The 17,601-nt window shown below is 40.7% G+C and overlaps 1 protein-coding gene across 1 annotated transcript in view; it reads right to left on the reverse strand.

The window, feature by feature from the left end:
- The window catches only part of ATP13A4 (ATPase 13A4), a gene marked incomplete at its 5' end in the record, with an annotated part of 73,606 nt that overhangs the window by 41,582 nt on the left and 14,423 nt on the right, over positions 1–17,601 (reverse strand). The window contains 8 exons of the mRNA XM_049623200.1: positions 431–584; positions 807–893; positions 2,516–2,666; positions 6,304–6,365; positions 8,875–9,063; positions 9,671–9,828; positions 10,897–11,067; positions 13,573–13,707. Coding sequence (XP_049479157.1) covers positions 431–584; positions 807–893; positions 2,516–2,666; positions 6,304–6,365; positions 8,875–9,063; positions 9,671–9,828; positions 10,897–11,067; positions 13,573–13,707 — 1,107 coding nt within the window. The remainder of the gene's footprint in view (positions 1–430; positions 585–806; positions 894–2,515; positions 2,667–6,303; positions 6,366–8,874; positions 9,064–9,670; positions 9,829–10,896; positions 11,068–13,572; positions 13,708–17,601) is intronic.

A 17,601-nucleotide genomic window follows, 5' to 3' on the forward strand; every position in this document is an offset into this window, starting at 1 on the left:
GTGACAACAGGGTTATACTATGTGGTGGAAAAACCAATCTGGCCACAGTATGAAGGGTGAATCAGAGTAGGGGAACCTGGGACCAGGATTTACCAAACATTGAAGTGATCCAGGGGAAAGGTGATGAGGGTCTGGGTGGATGGAATGAGAGGGCCATGGATCAGCAATTGATAAAATAGAGGCTCTGAAAGAGAGGGAGGAATCAGGGCCGAGTCCTAAATTGGGAGTAGCGGCAGAAATTCGTAATACCATTCACCAAGATGGAAAATACAGGAAGTGAGAAAGAGAAGTATTGAGTTTGGGATGCCAGTTGGGTTACCGAATTAGCAATCGCCAGTAGGCAATTAAATTTATAGATCATGTGCTGATGGGACACATTTGGGCTGGAAATAACAGATCCGTCTGTTGAATCACAAGTCTGTTCGCTTACCTGTCTCAGGTTGGCAAAAGCTGGCCACCCTTTCTGGTGCACCTTTCATGAATGCCAGCCGGTCACCCCCCATCTCTTGGACAATGACTGTCATCCTCTGCAGTGCTGATGAGAATGGGAACAGATGCAGGATTGCAATTCCTTCCACTGGGACCTGGTTGAGGGAGGGGGAATGGAGAGGGACATACCAACATAGCTTCTAGCTAGTCAAGAGTTCACTACTCCCTCAATTCTTATTTTAGCAAATACGGGAAGCAAGGTCTTAGCAATGTTCACCTATGGAATTCAAAGAAGACACGTCTGTCTTCAAAATTTTCCCTTCAAAAATTTCCCTTTGAGTCTGGGCATTTGGGGGTGGATAGCAGGCAAGGCTTACCTGGCTGGCTGTTTTGCAGGGCTTAACTACCATGGCATGTGCTGGCACTCCCTTGATGTGGAAATCGTCCCCAGAAACAGCCATCTCCTGTTTCACAAATGGGATATTTCTTTGTAGAGATTTAGTTCTTATTCGTCCACTGATACCACGCTCAAACCCCCTCTTTGAGAAAATCCTCAGGCCACCTTGATGTATTCTCAGTGTCACCTCCCTCAGTCAGATGGAGGTGAACCAGACTTATTTTGCCATGGGGCGCGGGGGGGGGGGAGTGCATTGGAAATGCCACAGAACTTGCAAGGCAGACACCTCTGAATTAGTCATGCAATTTATCCTGCTTTCTCTGTTGGAATGTGCTGCATTAAGGTTCATTCTCCGCTTCTGAAAAGCTTAACTTGAAAATAGTGAGCAGGAAGAGGCAGGCTTGTGTGAGGCAAGCACCATACTGTCTTTGTTTTCCCAGAGTTCGACACTGTTCCCACCCTTCCTTCTCTGTCTAATTTGAATCGATAGTCCTCAGGGCCAGGCAGGGCAGGGACTGTGATGTATGTGGCTAGTGTTCAGTAAACGCTCAGTAATTGGTGTAATAATAACCCTAAATTATAGTCAAAGGAACCTTTTACCCAAAGATGTCAAAATGCTTTGTAATCATATCATCCAGCAGCTGAAATAATCTCAGAAAGGAAATTGTAATTCCTACTTAAAGATACAGAAAAACAGTAACCCAGAAGAAATGGGGGGACTGGCAGAGTGATATCAGACTGCTACAGAGCCATATCCCACTAGCGCTGGAGGGGACCCTAGAGACTGTCTCCTTTAGCAGGGTAGCACGCGGGAATCACTGAGGCCTAGAACTGCACAGGGCTTCCGGGAGTAGGAGTGGGCTTGTGGCGAGCGTTTCCTGTATTACACAGGGTCTATCTTCTATGTCAACCACAGCAACTCCAACTGTTGGTTTTTTAATAGAATGTTTCTGAATAGGTTTCCTTTGGAGAAAAGATTCCAGCTCTGTTATTTCATTTTGTTTGTTTGTTTTATATGAACACTGCTGATCTAAGCAAGCCCTTTTGTTTTAAGGTCATGGGAGCCAACACTTGAACAAGAGGGATGCCTTCCCAGGGTCAAGCAGTCAGAGCAGAGCCAAAACTGGAACCGGGAAACCAGAGACCTGGTCCTGAACTATACGTTTTGCTCTTAAATCTGCTTCAAAATCTCAACAAAAGCTCTTTCACGGTTTCTCTTTTTATTTCTTCCAGTCTTAGAAACAAAGTCAATATTCATTTAATAGGAATAAAACTTTTGGTAACAATGAATTATCCTAAGCAGTGGAGACAGTGCTGTTTCCTAATCCCCATGTTCTAGAAAACTTTACAACCAGACATTGCTCAAAAGTTGGAAAATAATTATACAGCAATTATGTTGTCTCAAGAGTTGGAAGATATAGAATAATTGTATGAATATGGTTAACCTACAATGTCCCAGGCATACTATCAGGGATTTTTTTTTTAAATGCATCATTCCATTTATCCTCATCATAACTCCACAATGGAGATACTATTATTAGTTAAATTGTACAGATGAGGAAAACAGACTTAGATTAGCTTGTCCATCACTACTGCATGTACCTCTATATTGAAAGTATTGAATACGATAAAATCTGTGTTGCTCTGGTTGAAGAAGCTTCTTAGGTCATCTGCAGAGCAGGATCTTACCCAGGTGGTGGCTTCAAACATCTTGAGATCCAGAGGATCTCCCTGGATGGTCCCATCAAGAAGAATCAGAGAGTGGCAGCTGGCCATGGCCGCACACAGCGGGCCCCATGGCAAAGACCTGCCGGACACAAAGCTGTGGACTTCCTGGAACCTGAAGGAGAAAAGGGAAGGGCCTTCAGTCCATCCATGCTAAAATGGAGCTTGTGGAAGTAAATTGAAAAATTACTGCAGCATGCATGGTTACACTAGCATGCATCTTCTAATGTCCCCAAATTAATCATGCTTTATTTAGCCGTTATTCTTCTATAAATTCAGCAAGCGTGAGAAAGGTCTTTGAGGTTTGTCTCAAACTCTTTCTTTTCCTTGCTCTTTCTCTGGCACTGATTTAATCCCAGAGGTATAGAAAAAACTAGAAGTATCACCCTTAGTTTGAAACACATCCACTACCACCCCAACTACCAGACCGCTTCATTTCCAATGTGGTGAGAAGCACAGGCTAGCTCATTGTATGGCTGTGTGTGTATATGTGCATCTTCACTCAACCCTTCGGGGCAGGCATACATTTTTCCATCTTTCTCTCCAACATATCTGACGTTTGGCCCACAGCAGATACTCAACAAATGTATGAATGAATAAATGAATGAGTTAATTACTGGAAAACCAAAAGACTTTAATGATAAAGAACTTTAAAAAAAAAGCATTTTTGAAAAGGACATTTTGTCCCCCTCTTCCGTCCTGACATCTAGCGTCCATCATCACCATCATTTTTTTATAGAAACTAGCCTCGTCTAAAACCTACTGAGGTACAACTCCAATTGTCACATGCAGGGTTCTTTCACTAAGTCAGAGATGAAGTCATCAAGTGTGGCCTCAGGTTCACTAGATGCATGTCCTTTGAAGCCTTGCTGTCATGTCTTACACGTGGAGCACCGTAGGTGGTCCACAAAGCAGCCCATCCTACGTGGGGGACCTCAGAGGGGCAGGTGCTTCCAAGGGGCCAGAGTCTACATGCTCTTGTTTCAGATTTGTGGACCAGCTCAGCTGTGGCCCTATTATCTCTTCTTCCTCTGGGGCTACATAGGACCTCTAGCTGTGCCTCCAATGTGCAGTTTCCAGACCTCTCTACCACCCTAATTACTCATTACTGGAAAAGTTTTTATGTGTCACATTTTGTCTTAAAACATGTTCTCCAGGATCAGATTATTATTTCCCATGATATGGACACTGAATTTCTTTAAATATGGCCTTAGTTTGCTCTAGCCTTTTATTCCCGAAAGCCTCCCCATCACAGAGCTAACTCATAATCCAGGCGTATTTCTTCCTGGCTTCCTCATTCAAGTTTCCCTACAAGTTCAAAAACCTCTTGGCTGATTACTGACCCTGTTGATTATATTTATTATTATATATCAGTAGTTCAAGTTGTCTTAGTGGTTTCCAACATGTCCCCCAGTATTTTAGTACACATTAAGCAATCACCAGCAGCGTGATTAACACAGATGCTTAAGCTCACACTGAAAAGCAAACACAGATTAAGGGAAAAAAATCTTATTTTTAAGTTGGCACACATATTGCCATTGCTACGTAATTCTGAATATATAATTCTGAGTTCCTGGGGACTGGGCCAAACTCTTGTTTGTATAACAAATAAATAGAACTCTCTCTCATCCTTGTCCTTGTATTTTTATTTGAATGTTTATGATTGATCCTGCTCAAGTAGCCCAGGTGGCCTTCTAATGGTTCTTGAAGTATCTGGCACATTGGGCAGGAATTTTTGGAAAAGAATTATTAAAGATGAGCTTACCTTTTACAAGAAGATATTTAATAGCCTGTAAGTCAAATGCTGACTTCTACCTAGTATTGAGTAGGTTTTCTCTGATGTTATTAATTAAATTTGGCAATCTTTCTTTTCAAATTTTAAATTTTCCTTTTAGGAAGCAAGAGTAGCAGGCTTAATTAATCAATCAATAACTTAAACATTGTATCAATGTTTTTATTTCAATTTGACAGGTTACATTTATTTATTTATTTATTTATTTTTAACATTTATTCATTTTTGAAAGGCAGAGAGAGACAGAGCGCGGACAGGGGAGGGGCAGAGAGAGAGGGAGACACAGAAACAGAAGCAGGCTCCAGGCTCCGAGCTGTCAGCACAGAGCCCGACGTGGGGCTCGAACTCACGGACCGCGAGATCACGACCTGAGCTGAAGTCGGCCGCTTAACCGACTTAGCCACCCAGGTGCCCCTGACAGGTTACTTTTAGAAAAGAAAGTTTTGTGAATAAGAGGATGCCTGAATTCAATAAGTGGAAAAGCATTCAAAAGATGGAACATTAAAAAAAAAAAAGGTGGAACATAGTAAGTTCATTTTAATTAAACATTTGCTGGGCACCTGTTATGTGTGCCCATGTGCCTGGTATAGTGTTACAGCACTAGGAACACAAATATAAATAAAAGACCAACTACTCTCAGGATGCTTACGTATTTGAACAAATACATACATTTTTTGTGGAAGCTGAAGCGGAAACATACAAATGAACAGGAAGACCAGGTCTATATCTAAATCTATGTTTGAGACAAAATGAAAAGAACTTGAGAACGTTTAATATTTATAAGAGGTTTCTCCTGTGGACCAAAGTGGCTAGAAGCACTGAGATCTATTTGTTAACCCAGGAAATAGACTTGCTTATAAATAATATTTTCATATGAGAATGTATTACACACATGTAATTAAAATATTTTGTGGATAAATTATAGGTCACCTGCATATAAGAAGAACCACAATGTACCTTTTATGTATTAGATGCTTTTGTGATGGAGGATGTGAGGATACGGGGGAAATACTTCCGTTTAAAAAAAAAATGTAAAAGTCAGATGGTTCGTGTTCTGTTCGCAAGTGGAGGTAGTGACCAGAAAAAGCGGGGGGGGGGGGGGGGTGTGCAATGTCAGACATGCCCACAAGAGGGCCACACAAGAGAGCCATGCAAATCATACCACCCCGAGCTGAAAATTGCCAAAAAAACGAGTCTTTTCTGGCCAGAAAGGAGGAGTTGCCCTGCACCCGAAAGGTGGAGTTTCCAGAACTGCAATACCAAAGAAAATGAGTGCATTAGCTACGGGTTCACGGCTGCTGCTCTTCCTGAAACTCACTGTGCACAAGTCAGTGCAGTGTTCTCCTTCCAGGCAAACTGAAAGGCTTCAGTTTGTAGAAGGAATGTTACCTCCCTGAGGGACCGTGTCCTGGTATTCTCCAAATCAGGTACACTGGGTCAACTTCAGGCCCCTCACTAATATGCTGACAGCAAATTACAGTTTTAAGATTTTTTTGCAGGGTGCCTGGGTGGCTTAGTTGGTTAAGCATCTGACTTTGGCTCAGGTCATGATCTGGGCTCTGTGCTGACAGCTCAGAGCCTGGAGCCTTCTTTGGATTCTGTGTCTCCCTCTCTCTCTGCCCCTCCCCTGCTCTCTCTCTCTCTCTCTCCCTCTCGCTTGCTCAAAAATAAATAAACATTAACAAAATTTAAAAATGGTTTTACAAATCACATCTTAGCAAAGACGCGAAACCCCTCTGTCTCCTAGGTTTGCGAGTGGAATGGGGCAGGGGATAGGGTGTAGGGAGCTATGCATGTTTCAGTAAGACTTGGAAGTGCTCCAAAGAGACATTACATGAAGGCACTCTGGCAACCACTGCTCTGAAGCCAAAATGTCTTCATTATTAATTTTCAGGAGAAAATGCAGAGTATTTTCTCTGGGAAAAGAGAAACTCCAGTGCATTCAGTCCCAGGTACTCACCCACTCCTATCGCAGGGCACGGCTCCCCAGAGATCCAAACCATCCCTTGTTAAGGTGCCTGTCTAAACAGAAACGAGGGCTCGGTTTACTCTGAAGCGACAGCCCATAAGGTATGTTTTAACAGGGAAATATATGTCACAAACACGTTACTGAAATCAGCACCTCAAGGAAGGACACAGTCAGGTGGGAATCCTGGGGTCCTCGGCAGAAGCTTGGACGGCTCCTACCAGTTGTACCAAGCTGGCAATAAAGGAAGAAAACGGTATCTGTCTTACAGACTTCAGAGGCTGGTTGTGAGGATCTAATGGGAAAGTCTTGGTAAGCCTGTAAGAGCTATAAAGTGGGTGAGTCCCAGGTTTTACAGCAGAAGATAAAAGTATGTCATCAGAAATAAGTAATGGGAGTAGACTTTTTCCCTGCTCTAAACAGGTGGTTTGCTCTTTGACACCTGTTAGGTAAAAGAGGGTGCTTTTTGGTATTTCTCTCCGTACAGGATAATGATGAAGAGCTTGGACTCGTTTAAAACACTAGCTGTATGACCTGGGAGAGTTATTTCATCCCTCTGAAACTTGGAGCCCTTACCTGTACAATGTGCTTATAATCGGATGAGGTTATTGTGAACGTCAAATTAGATGATACAAATAAAGTGCTTGATTTAATGTCTGACACAGAGTAAGAGCAAATTATGATAATTACCCCTAATTATTACTTATTTTATGCAAATTCATGTCATAATGATTTGTCCCACCCCTGCTTCTTTTGCCAAGTGCAGGGATGAGATGACCCCACAAATAGAACATTCTTCTTTGTTATGCTAATTGGATCACAAAATAATTCAGAAATGCTGGCAAGAGCCATGTTAGCCTTCTGATCGTGGTAGGTCTCTCTGATAGTCCAGTAACCATGTAATATAGCTCTGATCCTATTACTTTTCTGTCATCAAGAACCTCAATGTCCTGTTTAATGGACACAGGGTTTCCATTTGGGAAGATAGAACAATTCTCAAGATGGATGGCGGTGATGATTGCGCAACAATGTAAGTGCACTTAAAGCCACTTAAAGATGGTTAAAACGGTAAATTTTATGGAATGTTCATTTTGCCACAACAAAAGTAAGAAAAAGGAGAACGACAATTAAAAAAGCAAAAACAGAACCAAAAACCACTCTCAAAGGTACCGCACTGCCTGAAAGGTATGTACAAATGTCTTACCCAGATAGCAAAGGTGTACAAACCTCTCCCATTACTGACGTCTTGCTCTGGTCAAAACCACCGGCTCTATTGCTTTCCTAAATCCACTCATTTGCCCATATTCACCTGCCTATTATACCCTTGTGTTGTATTAATTTTCTATATATTATGATGATTTGACATCTTAAAAAACCTTTCTAAGGAAAGACTCCATCTCCTGGGCTAGCCAATTCTTAGAGATAGTAAGGGACTCCGCGTGCCTTTGACATGCAAACTAATCATCTACCTGGCCCCTACTCCTCAGGAGGCAATAGTCTTCTGCCTTCATCATCCTGGGGCCAAGGGCCAGAGACCACCCTGCAGCCCAAAGCTCACCCAAATCGTTCAAACTAGCCAGTCATAAGCTGTTTACCCTGCCCTGACCTGCCTTCCCCGTAGAGACCCCAGTAAAGGCCTTGGTCTAGGCATTTCCTCAGATCCCTTATCCAAACTTGCCATTCCTCCCATGGCCCACAGGACTGTGCCTCTCCTTACCAGGAGAACTATAATGTTAAACTTCTTTCAAAGGCATTGACCTCTCTCTGCAGTCATCAATCCCCTTTATAAATGAAGACCTGGACACAAGACAGCCTATCATCCCTGCCTTACGCTCTCACAGCCCCTACCCTCACTCAGTATAGGCAGACACCAGACCAAAAGAATATATGCAGGAGGAGGTAGAATAAGAGGCTGGTTGGGAATAACTGGCATATAGTCAAGAATAATTTTAAGCAATATACTACAGATGGGAAAATACAGTAAGGATTTGATTGGAGCTTTCCTATAGCCAAGTGCAACTGCCCAAGTAAAATACAGTTAAATAAATCCTTCCCTTTTTAATTCATTCATTATTTATTATGATTAATTATTATTTATTCATAATTATGCATTATTCATTATTATTCATCATTATCATTATTAATTATTTATTTATTCATTAGTAAACCAATAAATATTTATTGGGCACTGACTATATGCTAGGCAATATCCTTGACCATGGTAGTGATCAAGCAGGGACCATAGTGAAGGGTTTAAGTTTTGTTCCTTGTATGTGGTTTTGTCTGGGGAGGGACAGAATGCTACCTTAATTAACTGTGTTTTAGAATACTAGAGCTGGAAGGACTTTCAAAGACCTGCTTATTCAGTACCTACTCTCCCTCTTCTAAACCCTAGAATCTGGAAGCTCAAGAGACGTGCCTTTCCTAGATTACGCATCCAACCAGAGATAAAAGGAAGGCAGATAACACATCCTGTGTTTCCTGCCCCAGAAAAGTGTGAAGCGCCTCTACCCGATGACAACGATGATAAAAATGGCAATGATAATGAGGGTGAAACACACATACCTTGTCAAAGCAGACAAGGTTTAATTGTCCACATACATTGATCCTCTGGGGGCTGATGCAAAAGATGCCTCTCTTCTTCAGCCTCTTCTGGGCATAGATAATGCCTGTGGTCAGAGCAGCAGGTAGAGCAGGAGGGACCGCAATTGTGATGACATCAAGGGCTTTCTTCACCACCTCCTCTGGAGGCTCCTGGGACATAAAGTCACTCTTCAGCTATTACAGGTAAATCAGTCCTGAACAGCGTGGTGCATATGACTTTTTTCCTCCTTTTTGTTTACTTCCTTAGGTCAGATTCCCAGAAATGATATGAGTGGGTCACAAAGTATGCACGGTTTATGGCTCTCATAGATTTTCCAAAGTGCAATGAAACAGTTTGTAATGAGTCATTGCTGCTACCAGCAGAGAACAATGTACAAATTTGCCATGGCCTCACCAACATGGGGTATCCAGGTTTTATTTTCAGCTCCTTATTTAGTAATGCCAAAATACTATGTTACTGGGATAAACATATTCTCAGATCGAAAATGAAAAAATGGTGTAAGAAGTGTACAAGATGAGAGGCACTGTTGGTAGCTCAGGAAACAGCGTTTTGCCCCTCTAGTTCTGATTGTTATAATATTACTTGGGGATCAATCTCTCATATTGGCGAACTGTGAGTTCATGTGCAGGTATCAGTGTTTGGCTTTGTTTCCCAGGTTTATAAACCGTAGCTGAGATTAAGGTTAACATGCAGAGTATAAATTATACCTCCATGAGTGTTACGTGTGCATGTAGTAAAAGAACAAAAGCAACTTACCCCGTTGAGCACATAGACGCACAAAGTATAGATCATCCCAATGGTTGCTGTCCCTACAAGGCACAGGAGGAACCTGATGGCATCCCTGTAAAGCTTAAAATTCATTGGCTTCGGGTACAGAATGGATCTCACGAGGTCGCCTTTTGCAGTGTTGAATCCTGAAGTAACAAACACACAATCCACATTCTTAGGATGACAAATCTTACTACTAGCACGCTTCTAAGCCTCAACATGGCCTTTGTTTTTCTCTAGAGATATTTCAACAGTGCTTAAACCCAAACACAATTAAAGGATAATTGGGAAGACACCTGAGTGCTAGAATGGAAATATCTTACTTTTTCAGAGCCTATTCCCTTCTGATCTTTCTTCTCTCTACTTTCAAAATCAATGTGACCCAGAGATAGGAAACCACCACACTGGGATCAGAACACAGCCTTGCCCAATATAACTTCATTTTAAGGAAACGACTCACACACACACATACACACACACACACACACACGTTACTTGAAATTAAACCATAGGACCCAGTAAATACTGATGGACTTAATTTCTAATACTTTTCAGTGTCAAGTTTTCAATTTCTTTTTAAAAATTTTTTTAATGTTTATTTATTTTTGAGACAGAGGGAGACAGAGCACGAGTGGGGAAGGGGCAGAGAGAGAGGGAGACACAGAATCCGAAACAGGCTCCAGGCTCCGAGCTGTCAGCACAGAGCTCAATGCAGGGCTTGAACCCACGAACCGTGAGATCATGACCTGAGCTGAAGTTGGACGCTTAACCGACTGAGCCACCCAGGCGCCTAAGTTTTCAATTTCTAACCCTGGCTAGAAAAACTTGGGATTTGGGGCTAAAAGATCTAAGTTCTAGACCCAGGTCTTTCAGTGACTAGCTATGTGATTTTTTTTTTTTTTTTAAGTTTGTTCAGATTGTGCTGACCTCAGCCTATTTATGTACGAAGTGGGAACAAGCATCTTTGCTGTGCAGGTTTGATATATAGAGATAGTTTCTAAACTACAAAACATGTTAATAGTAATTATTGTCATAGGTATTTTGTTGACTAAAAGGCATGTGCCATAGTGCAATTCACACTTGAAATATGGAACTTTAATAGGTTTGGTTCGTTATCGAAAGACTATTGCTTACCTAATAGATTTCAGGCACTAGACACACTGAGCAAAAATATTTCATTAAAGTAACATACCAAAGAAGGGATGCTCACTCACCAGTCTGCAGCACCACCGCCCTCACGGTCCCGGAGCACGCTCCCTTAGCTTGGATAACCTCTGTCCCACAGAAAAGGACATGCCTTTTATAGTCGGCTTCACTCTGCGTTTTCCAGGGCATGGAGCTCTCCATCTTGGGCAATGGAGTTTTAGTGACTGGAATACTTTCTCCTATAGAAAACAAACATCTCATTTAAATCACGTATGCACTCACTAGGCATGCGGTGGACGTTTGTTATAAGCCTGCAGGGGGTGGCAGGGACAACCCTAGGTATTAGGGATACAAGGAGATTGTTTTTTAGGAGATTTTTAGTCCCAATAAATAAGAATAATGTATTATAAATACTATAAGTATTGTAACATCCAACAAGGACATTAAAGAAGGCTAGAAATAGCTGTGTAGGGAAGAGCAAGTTGTGAGGTCCAGAATGTGGGGCATGGGGAGTGAGGGGCCATGAGACCTGTGCAGGAAACCAAAGCAGGGAAGCCCTAGGTGCACATATTTAAGTGTTTACATGGTTTTTGTAGGCATTAGTGGCAGAAGGGAGTGGGGAGATATTTAAGTGTTTTTTTCAGGAGAGTAATATCATATTCATGTACAAGAGAGAGAGTACTCTATCTGCAGTACAGGGAATGGATTGAAGTCTGGTGAGGTTGGAAGCTGGACATCCAGATGGAGAGAACAAAGTCTGACTTATGGCAGCAGGCAGTGAGAGTAAAAGGAAGTCCAGGAGCTGAGAAATAAGAAGGTAAGAAGTTACAAAACTTGGGGAGAGTTTTATATTGGGAGGTCATAGGAACAGAGAAATTCAAAATGGCTTCTTGGTTTCCAACTTGGGGAAATGAGCAGAGGGTGGCATTAGTCATCAACAGAGGGATTATAGGAGGAAGGAAGAGTTGCTTTATGTTCACCATGAGTTGGAGATGTCTTGTGGGATGGCTATGTTGAGACGTCTTGCATTTATTTATTTGAGTCTGGAGTTCAAGGGAGAAGCCTAGACCAGAGACATTTAGTCAAAGTTCACCACCTTACAGGCTATGATTAAAGTCACAGGAGAGAGAAGATTACTGAGGGACCAAGAGTGAGGATAGAAGAGGATAGGACTAGGACATAGCTCTGAGCACTACCAACAATCAGGAGCAGCATGGGCAGGGCGCTATCTTGGACAGTTAGGGAGAAGAGAGTTTTCCAAAAGGAAAGATGGTCAGAATCATCAAAGGCAGCAGAGAGGTCAACAAGAAGAGAAATCTAAAGAATCCATTGGGTTTGGCAATTGGGACATGGGTGACTGCTGCCAGTGACATGGAAGGAGCAGATGGCAGTGGGCTGAAGTGCTAATACAGGGTGGTGAATGACGTTGAGGAAGTAATTAGGGTCTGATCTGTGGAATAAACCTTGTAAAGCCTTCCACTGGCCTTTGAAAAGTGGGCAGTACAAAGTCAGAGATATGTCCCACTGTAGTAGGGCCACTTTTTGCCAGAAGAAAGGTACTTAGCATTGCAGAGGTCCCAGCACTAAAGGAATTTTACAAATCTACGGATTCCTTATATGAAGAAACATGGCCTGCCACGCATTAAAAAAATTGGGGTGGGGGGAGACCATACGCCTGGGTGGCTCAGTCGGTTGAGTGTCTGACTTTGGCTCGGTCATGATCTCACAGTTCGTGAGTTCGGGCCCCATGTTGGGCTCTGTGCTGACAGCTCAGAGACTGGAGACTGTTTCCGACTCTGTGTCTCCCTCTCTCTCTGCTCCTCCCCTGTTCATGCTCTGTTTCTCTCTGTCTCCAAAAATAAATAAACATTAAAAAAACCTTTTTTAATAAAAAAATAAAAAAACATTTTTTGGTAAAGTTACATAGAAGAAAGATACACGTTCTTGTCTCCATTTCATGCCTTCCTGGTCTGTCCTAGAGAAATGGATTCAATTTTGGCTTCAGTGGGAACCACAGTATGTCAATGTGTCTTCTCAGCCCCCTAGTCCATCTGTGAAAAAAACTTTATGATTCTTTATCTTACAGAAATGTTGGCACAACATCTCCTCAAATGTGCACTCGTGAGAACTTGAAGCACTGTGATCTCAAGGTCTCTTCTCTCTGGACCTCAGCTTCCATATCCATGAGATGCAGTGACCTCTAAGGTCCCTCCCTGCTCTAGCAGCATACTACTTAAAAATGAAATTCAATTAGTCCTAAAGTCCCAGTGTGTTTTCAGGCAGCAGATGTGTGACAAATCCTTTGTCGTGAACCTTTTCACATATTCAAGCCAAGGCAGGGAAGAGCTTGGACTTGACCTTCTGGGTTTCAGGATGTCATCAATAGCTTTCATATCTTCCAAGTTTATCAAAAGATATAATTTATGTGAAAATACGGAACATAAAAGTCACAGATGATTTGAAATGTCTAATGATCTCTACAGTCTTTTAAGGTAAAGCGACAGGGTTGCAATAACCTTTGTTCAAGAAGAAAATGCTAAGCACTCAGAAAATTACAACTGTATCAAACATAGGACACAGAAAGCAGCTTTAATTTGAACTCTCCCATCCAGAGCAGGACAGTCAAGTAAGAATTGTGGGAGTGTAATATCCCACAGCAAGCCCCAGCTTTGCCACTGTTGTTCTGATAGAGAAGGAACCTGGGAGAGCTTGCCAAGGCTGTAAGTCGTGAGACAGAACCGTACCTGTCAGCATGCCTTCATCTACCACACAGCTGCCATCAATCAGGATGGCATCGCATGGCATTTGCACTTTGTTCCCCGTCAAAATTAGTAGATCTCCGGGTACCAGGAAGCGTGATTCCAGCTCTTGGATTCCAGCTGAAAGTGTGAGATGGCAGAGTCAAGTCAGATTTTTTTCTCACAACAACTAGTCCAACATCTAGCTTAATTGGAAATCAATGAAAAAGCAACGTGGATGGAACTGGAGGGTATCATGCTCAGTGAAATAAGTCAGGCAGAGAAAGACAGATATCATGTTTTCACTCATAGGTGGAATATGAGAAACTTAACAGAAGACCGTGGGGGAAGGGAAGGGGAAAAATAGTTTCAAACAGCGAGAGAGGCAAACCATAAGAGACTCTTAAATACAGAGAACAAACTGAGGGTTGATGAGGGGGTAGGGGAGAGGGGAAAATGGGTGATAAGCATTGAGAAGGGCATTTGTTGGAATGGGCTGGGTGTTGTATGTAAGCAATGAATCGTGGGAATCTACTTCTGAAGCCAAGAGCACACTATATACACTGTATGTTAGCTAACTTGAGAATACATTATATTTTTAAAAAAGGAAACTATTCCTCAATGTTGATTCAAAATCTGAGAACAATAAGAGAAAAAAAGTAATAAATTGCATAAAATGAAAACAGAGAAAAAACCTAAAGACAAGTTTAGAAAACATATTTGAAATTTACAGTACATTACATTACAAAAGATTAATATTCCTAATATATAAAGAATTCCTGAAAAAAGAGATGTACAGCAAATGACTATAGCAAAATTGCTAGAGATGTTAACAGTTCATACATGCACACACACACACACATACGCATAGAGGCATACGCACAATGCAAATGGCATGCTAAACATTTGAAGAGATCTCATTCTTACTCATAATTTAAAAAATGAAAGTTCCTTCCCTCCTACCTACCTTTCTTCCTTTCCTCCCGTCTGCTTTCTTTTACTTTTTTCCTTCCTTGCTCCATCCTAAAGCTAGAGGGGTTAAATAAGATAGGCATCCTTGCAGAAGGTTGGGTGGTGTGGGGTGTGGGGGCAGCCTGCTACAAGTTTTGGAGCCTAAGCAGAATGGACAGGTGTTTACATGACCCGGTGCAGGGTGTCAGAGCCCAAGGAGGGAGAGAAGGGCCACATTGGTGACAGTGGCCTGGTGTGGGATGTTGGAATCCAAGAAGGGTGAAAAAGGGGTCTACATGGAAGTAGGGGAGGGCATCAGTAATGATGGATGTTGGGTTCCGCTCAGCAGGGATTGATAGAATAAGTAGATATAATGAGGCTAATAGGAGTCAGGTTTCTCATAAAGAAAGGAACTTACAAATATAGATGGAAATAAACCTAGAATAAACTCTTTGGTATTAGATTAGAATTAGAGACAACAGGGGCGCCTGGGTGGCACAGTCTGTTAAGCGTCCGACTTCAGCCAGGTCACGATCTCGCGGTCCGTGAGTTCGAGCCCCGCGTCAGGCTCTGGGCTGATGGCTCGGAGCCTGGAGCCTGTTTCTGATTCTGTGTCTCCCTCTCTCTCTGCCCCTCCCCCGTTCATGCTCTGTCTCTCTCTGTCCCAAAAATAAATAAAAAACGTTGAAAAAAAAAAAAAGAATTAGAGACAACAATGTAAACTGACAGTTTTCAATAGATAAATAGGGAAATAATATAGATGTAAATGTATGTGTATGTAAGAACACGCATATATAAAATACGTTTGCTTATCTTTTGATATACATATATTCACTAATTCTGTTCTCTGAGAGGGCCTGGGAGCAGTGAAACCCCAATAATAATGTGCATATCTAGTGCCCAAATTTTGGTTTCTAAATTCTATTCCTCTCCCCAAAAAGAATCCTTATTCCTTAAGGAAATGGCTGATTATAAGGCTGGGTCAAGAAAAGTATCATATAAGCTAGAACATTTTGTTGCTCAAGGAAATACGGAGAAAGAAAAAACATCAAAACCAATTTAACAGGCTTTCACTGCCTAAATGTGTAACAATTTGAGCATCACAGTAAATAAAGATAAATGAACTATGACCCATCAAATAAAATAGGAATTCATGAGTCCATATGATATAAGCACATGGATGAATAAATGAGGAGAAAGATAGTTTTTTCCTACAGTAACTTTACAATTAATGTAGGAGAAAAGATAAAATTAGAAAATCACCATTTGGCAACCATCAAAGTAATAATTTAGCCAAGAAATAGCAATGGATACTACAACTAGTGGGTAAATTTAATGAGGAGAGTTTATTTATATCATCTCAAAGGATCTCTCAACAAAATATTTATTAATTACAAAGGGGAAAAGAGTAAATTTACAGTGGAGAAACCTGGCAGGTACTATTTAGCAAAGTAATCCAAATTAACATCACCAGTAATAGGACAAATTTAAATTATGTAGCACTTGAGAGGAAGCAACAAGGACATAGCATCACTTCTGTGATATCCAGCCAAAAATGCATAACCTGAATTTAACTATTAGGAAACATCAGACAAATCCAGATTGTGAGACTTTCTACAAAATAATCAGAGTGAAAGGAATCAAAGTCATGAAAATCAAGGGAAGATTGAAAAATAAAGAGATATGTTGAACAACACCATTGTGTGATCCCAAATCCTTTTCTATTAAGAACATTATTAACCACTGGGAAAATTCAAATAGGGTCTGAGTATCAGTTTCTATTAATATATCAATATTAACTTCCTGATATTAACGGCTACACTGTCATTTATGTAGAAGAACGTCCTTGTCTTTAAGAAACACACACTAAAATAGGTAAGAGTCATGGAGCCTTAGTTTGGCAACTTACTCTCAAATTGCTCAGGGAAAAAGTTATTTGAACTATTCTGGCAACTATTCTCTAAGAGTCAAGTTATTCCCTTAAAAAAGAAAAAATAAATAAACATATACATATAACATTGCCCATCTATCTAATTAGAAAAATCTAAAAGTTTGCCGGCATAGTCCGTTGACAAGGCCATGAAGACACAGGCACTCTCACAATTTCTGGTGCAAATGCAAGTTGGTACCATCTCCATGGAAAGAAATTTAGCAATATGTACCTAGCAAAAGTACATACACACATCCATCCTTTAACTCAGCAATTTTACTTCTTGAAATCAATGCCAAAGATAAACTGGTGGCAATATGAAAAGACATATGCACAACAAGCCTTTTTACTTCAGCACTATCTGTAATAGTAAAAACTAAAAAACAACAATAAAAAACATACTTCAATAGAGAATTGGTTGAATAAACAATGGCTCCGCCATACACAAGAGTACTATACAGCTGAAATCACACACGAAAACTATTTCTTTATCCCATTATGAAAGACTCTCTATGAAACACAGTTAAGTATATAAATACACCTGAAACTAATATAGCATTCTATGTCAACTATACTTCAATTAAAATAAAGCATGTAAAACATACACACCAGGAAATGTAAGTTAAATGTGTATGGTATATCCCTGTCATCTAAACAGCAGTATAAATATATATAATCTTCTGGATACATGCGATACAGATATGGATATTATATATAACTTTTGTATCCGTTAAATCTAAGAATAAATCAAAAGCAAACAAAAATGATTCCTATAGAGATTATACAAGGTAGATAAAGAGGGATAGGAGCCTGATTCTCCCAAATGTCTTGTCTTATGGATTTAAGACCTTTAAGATCTTTTGAACCATGCAGATAGTTTATGTAATCATAATACACATTTTATCTAATTTATAATTTATACATTATATATAATTTTATTAAATTTATACATTTATATTTTATACAATATATATTTGTGTAATATCTACATAAGGGAATACAAAAAACAAATTTGAAAAGCTAACACTAAAAACCTAAGGCAAAATGAATAGGATGACCCTATCAAATTGTTGACATAAACAGAGAAGAATCATTTTGAGTAACTCTGAAACATAATTTTTTTTAAAAAAATGTATAATTTGTACATTTGAAAT

The sequence above is a fragment of the Panthera uncia genome, unplaced genomic scaffold, assembly GCF_023721935.1.
Source record: "Panthera uncia isolate 11264 unplaced genomic scaffold, Puncia_PCG_1.0 HiC_scaffold_1350, whole genome shotgun sequence".
Lineage (NCBI taxonomy): Eukaryota > Metazoa > Chordata > Mammalia > Carnivora > Felidae > Panthera > Panthera uncia.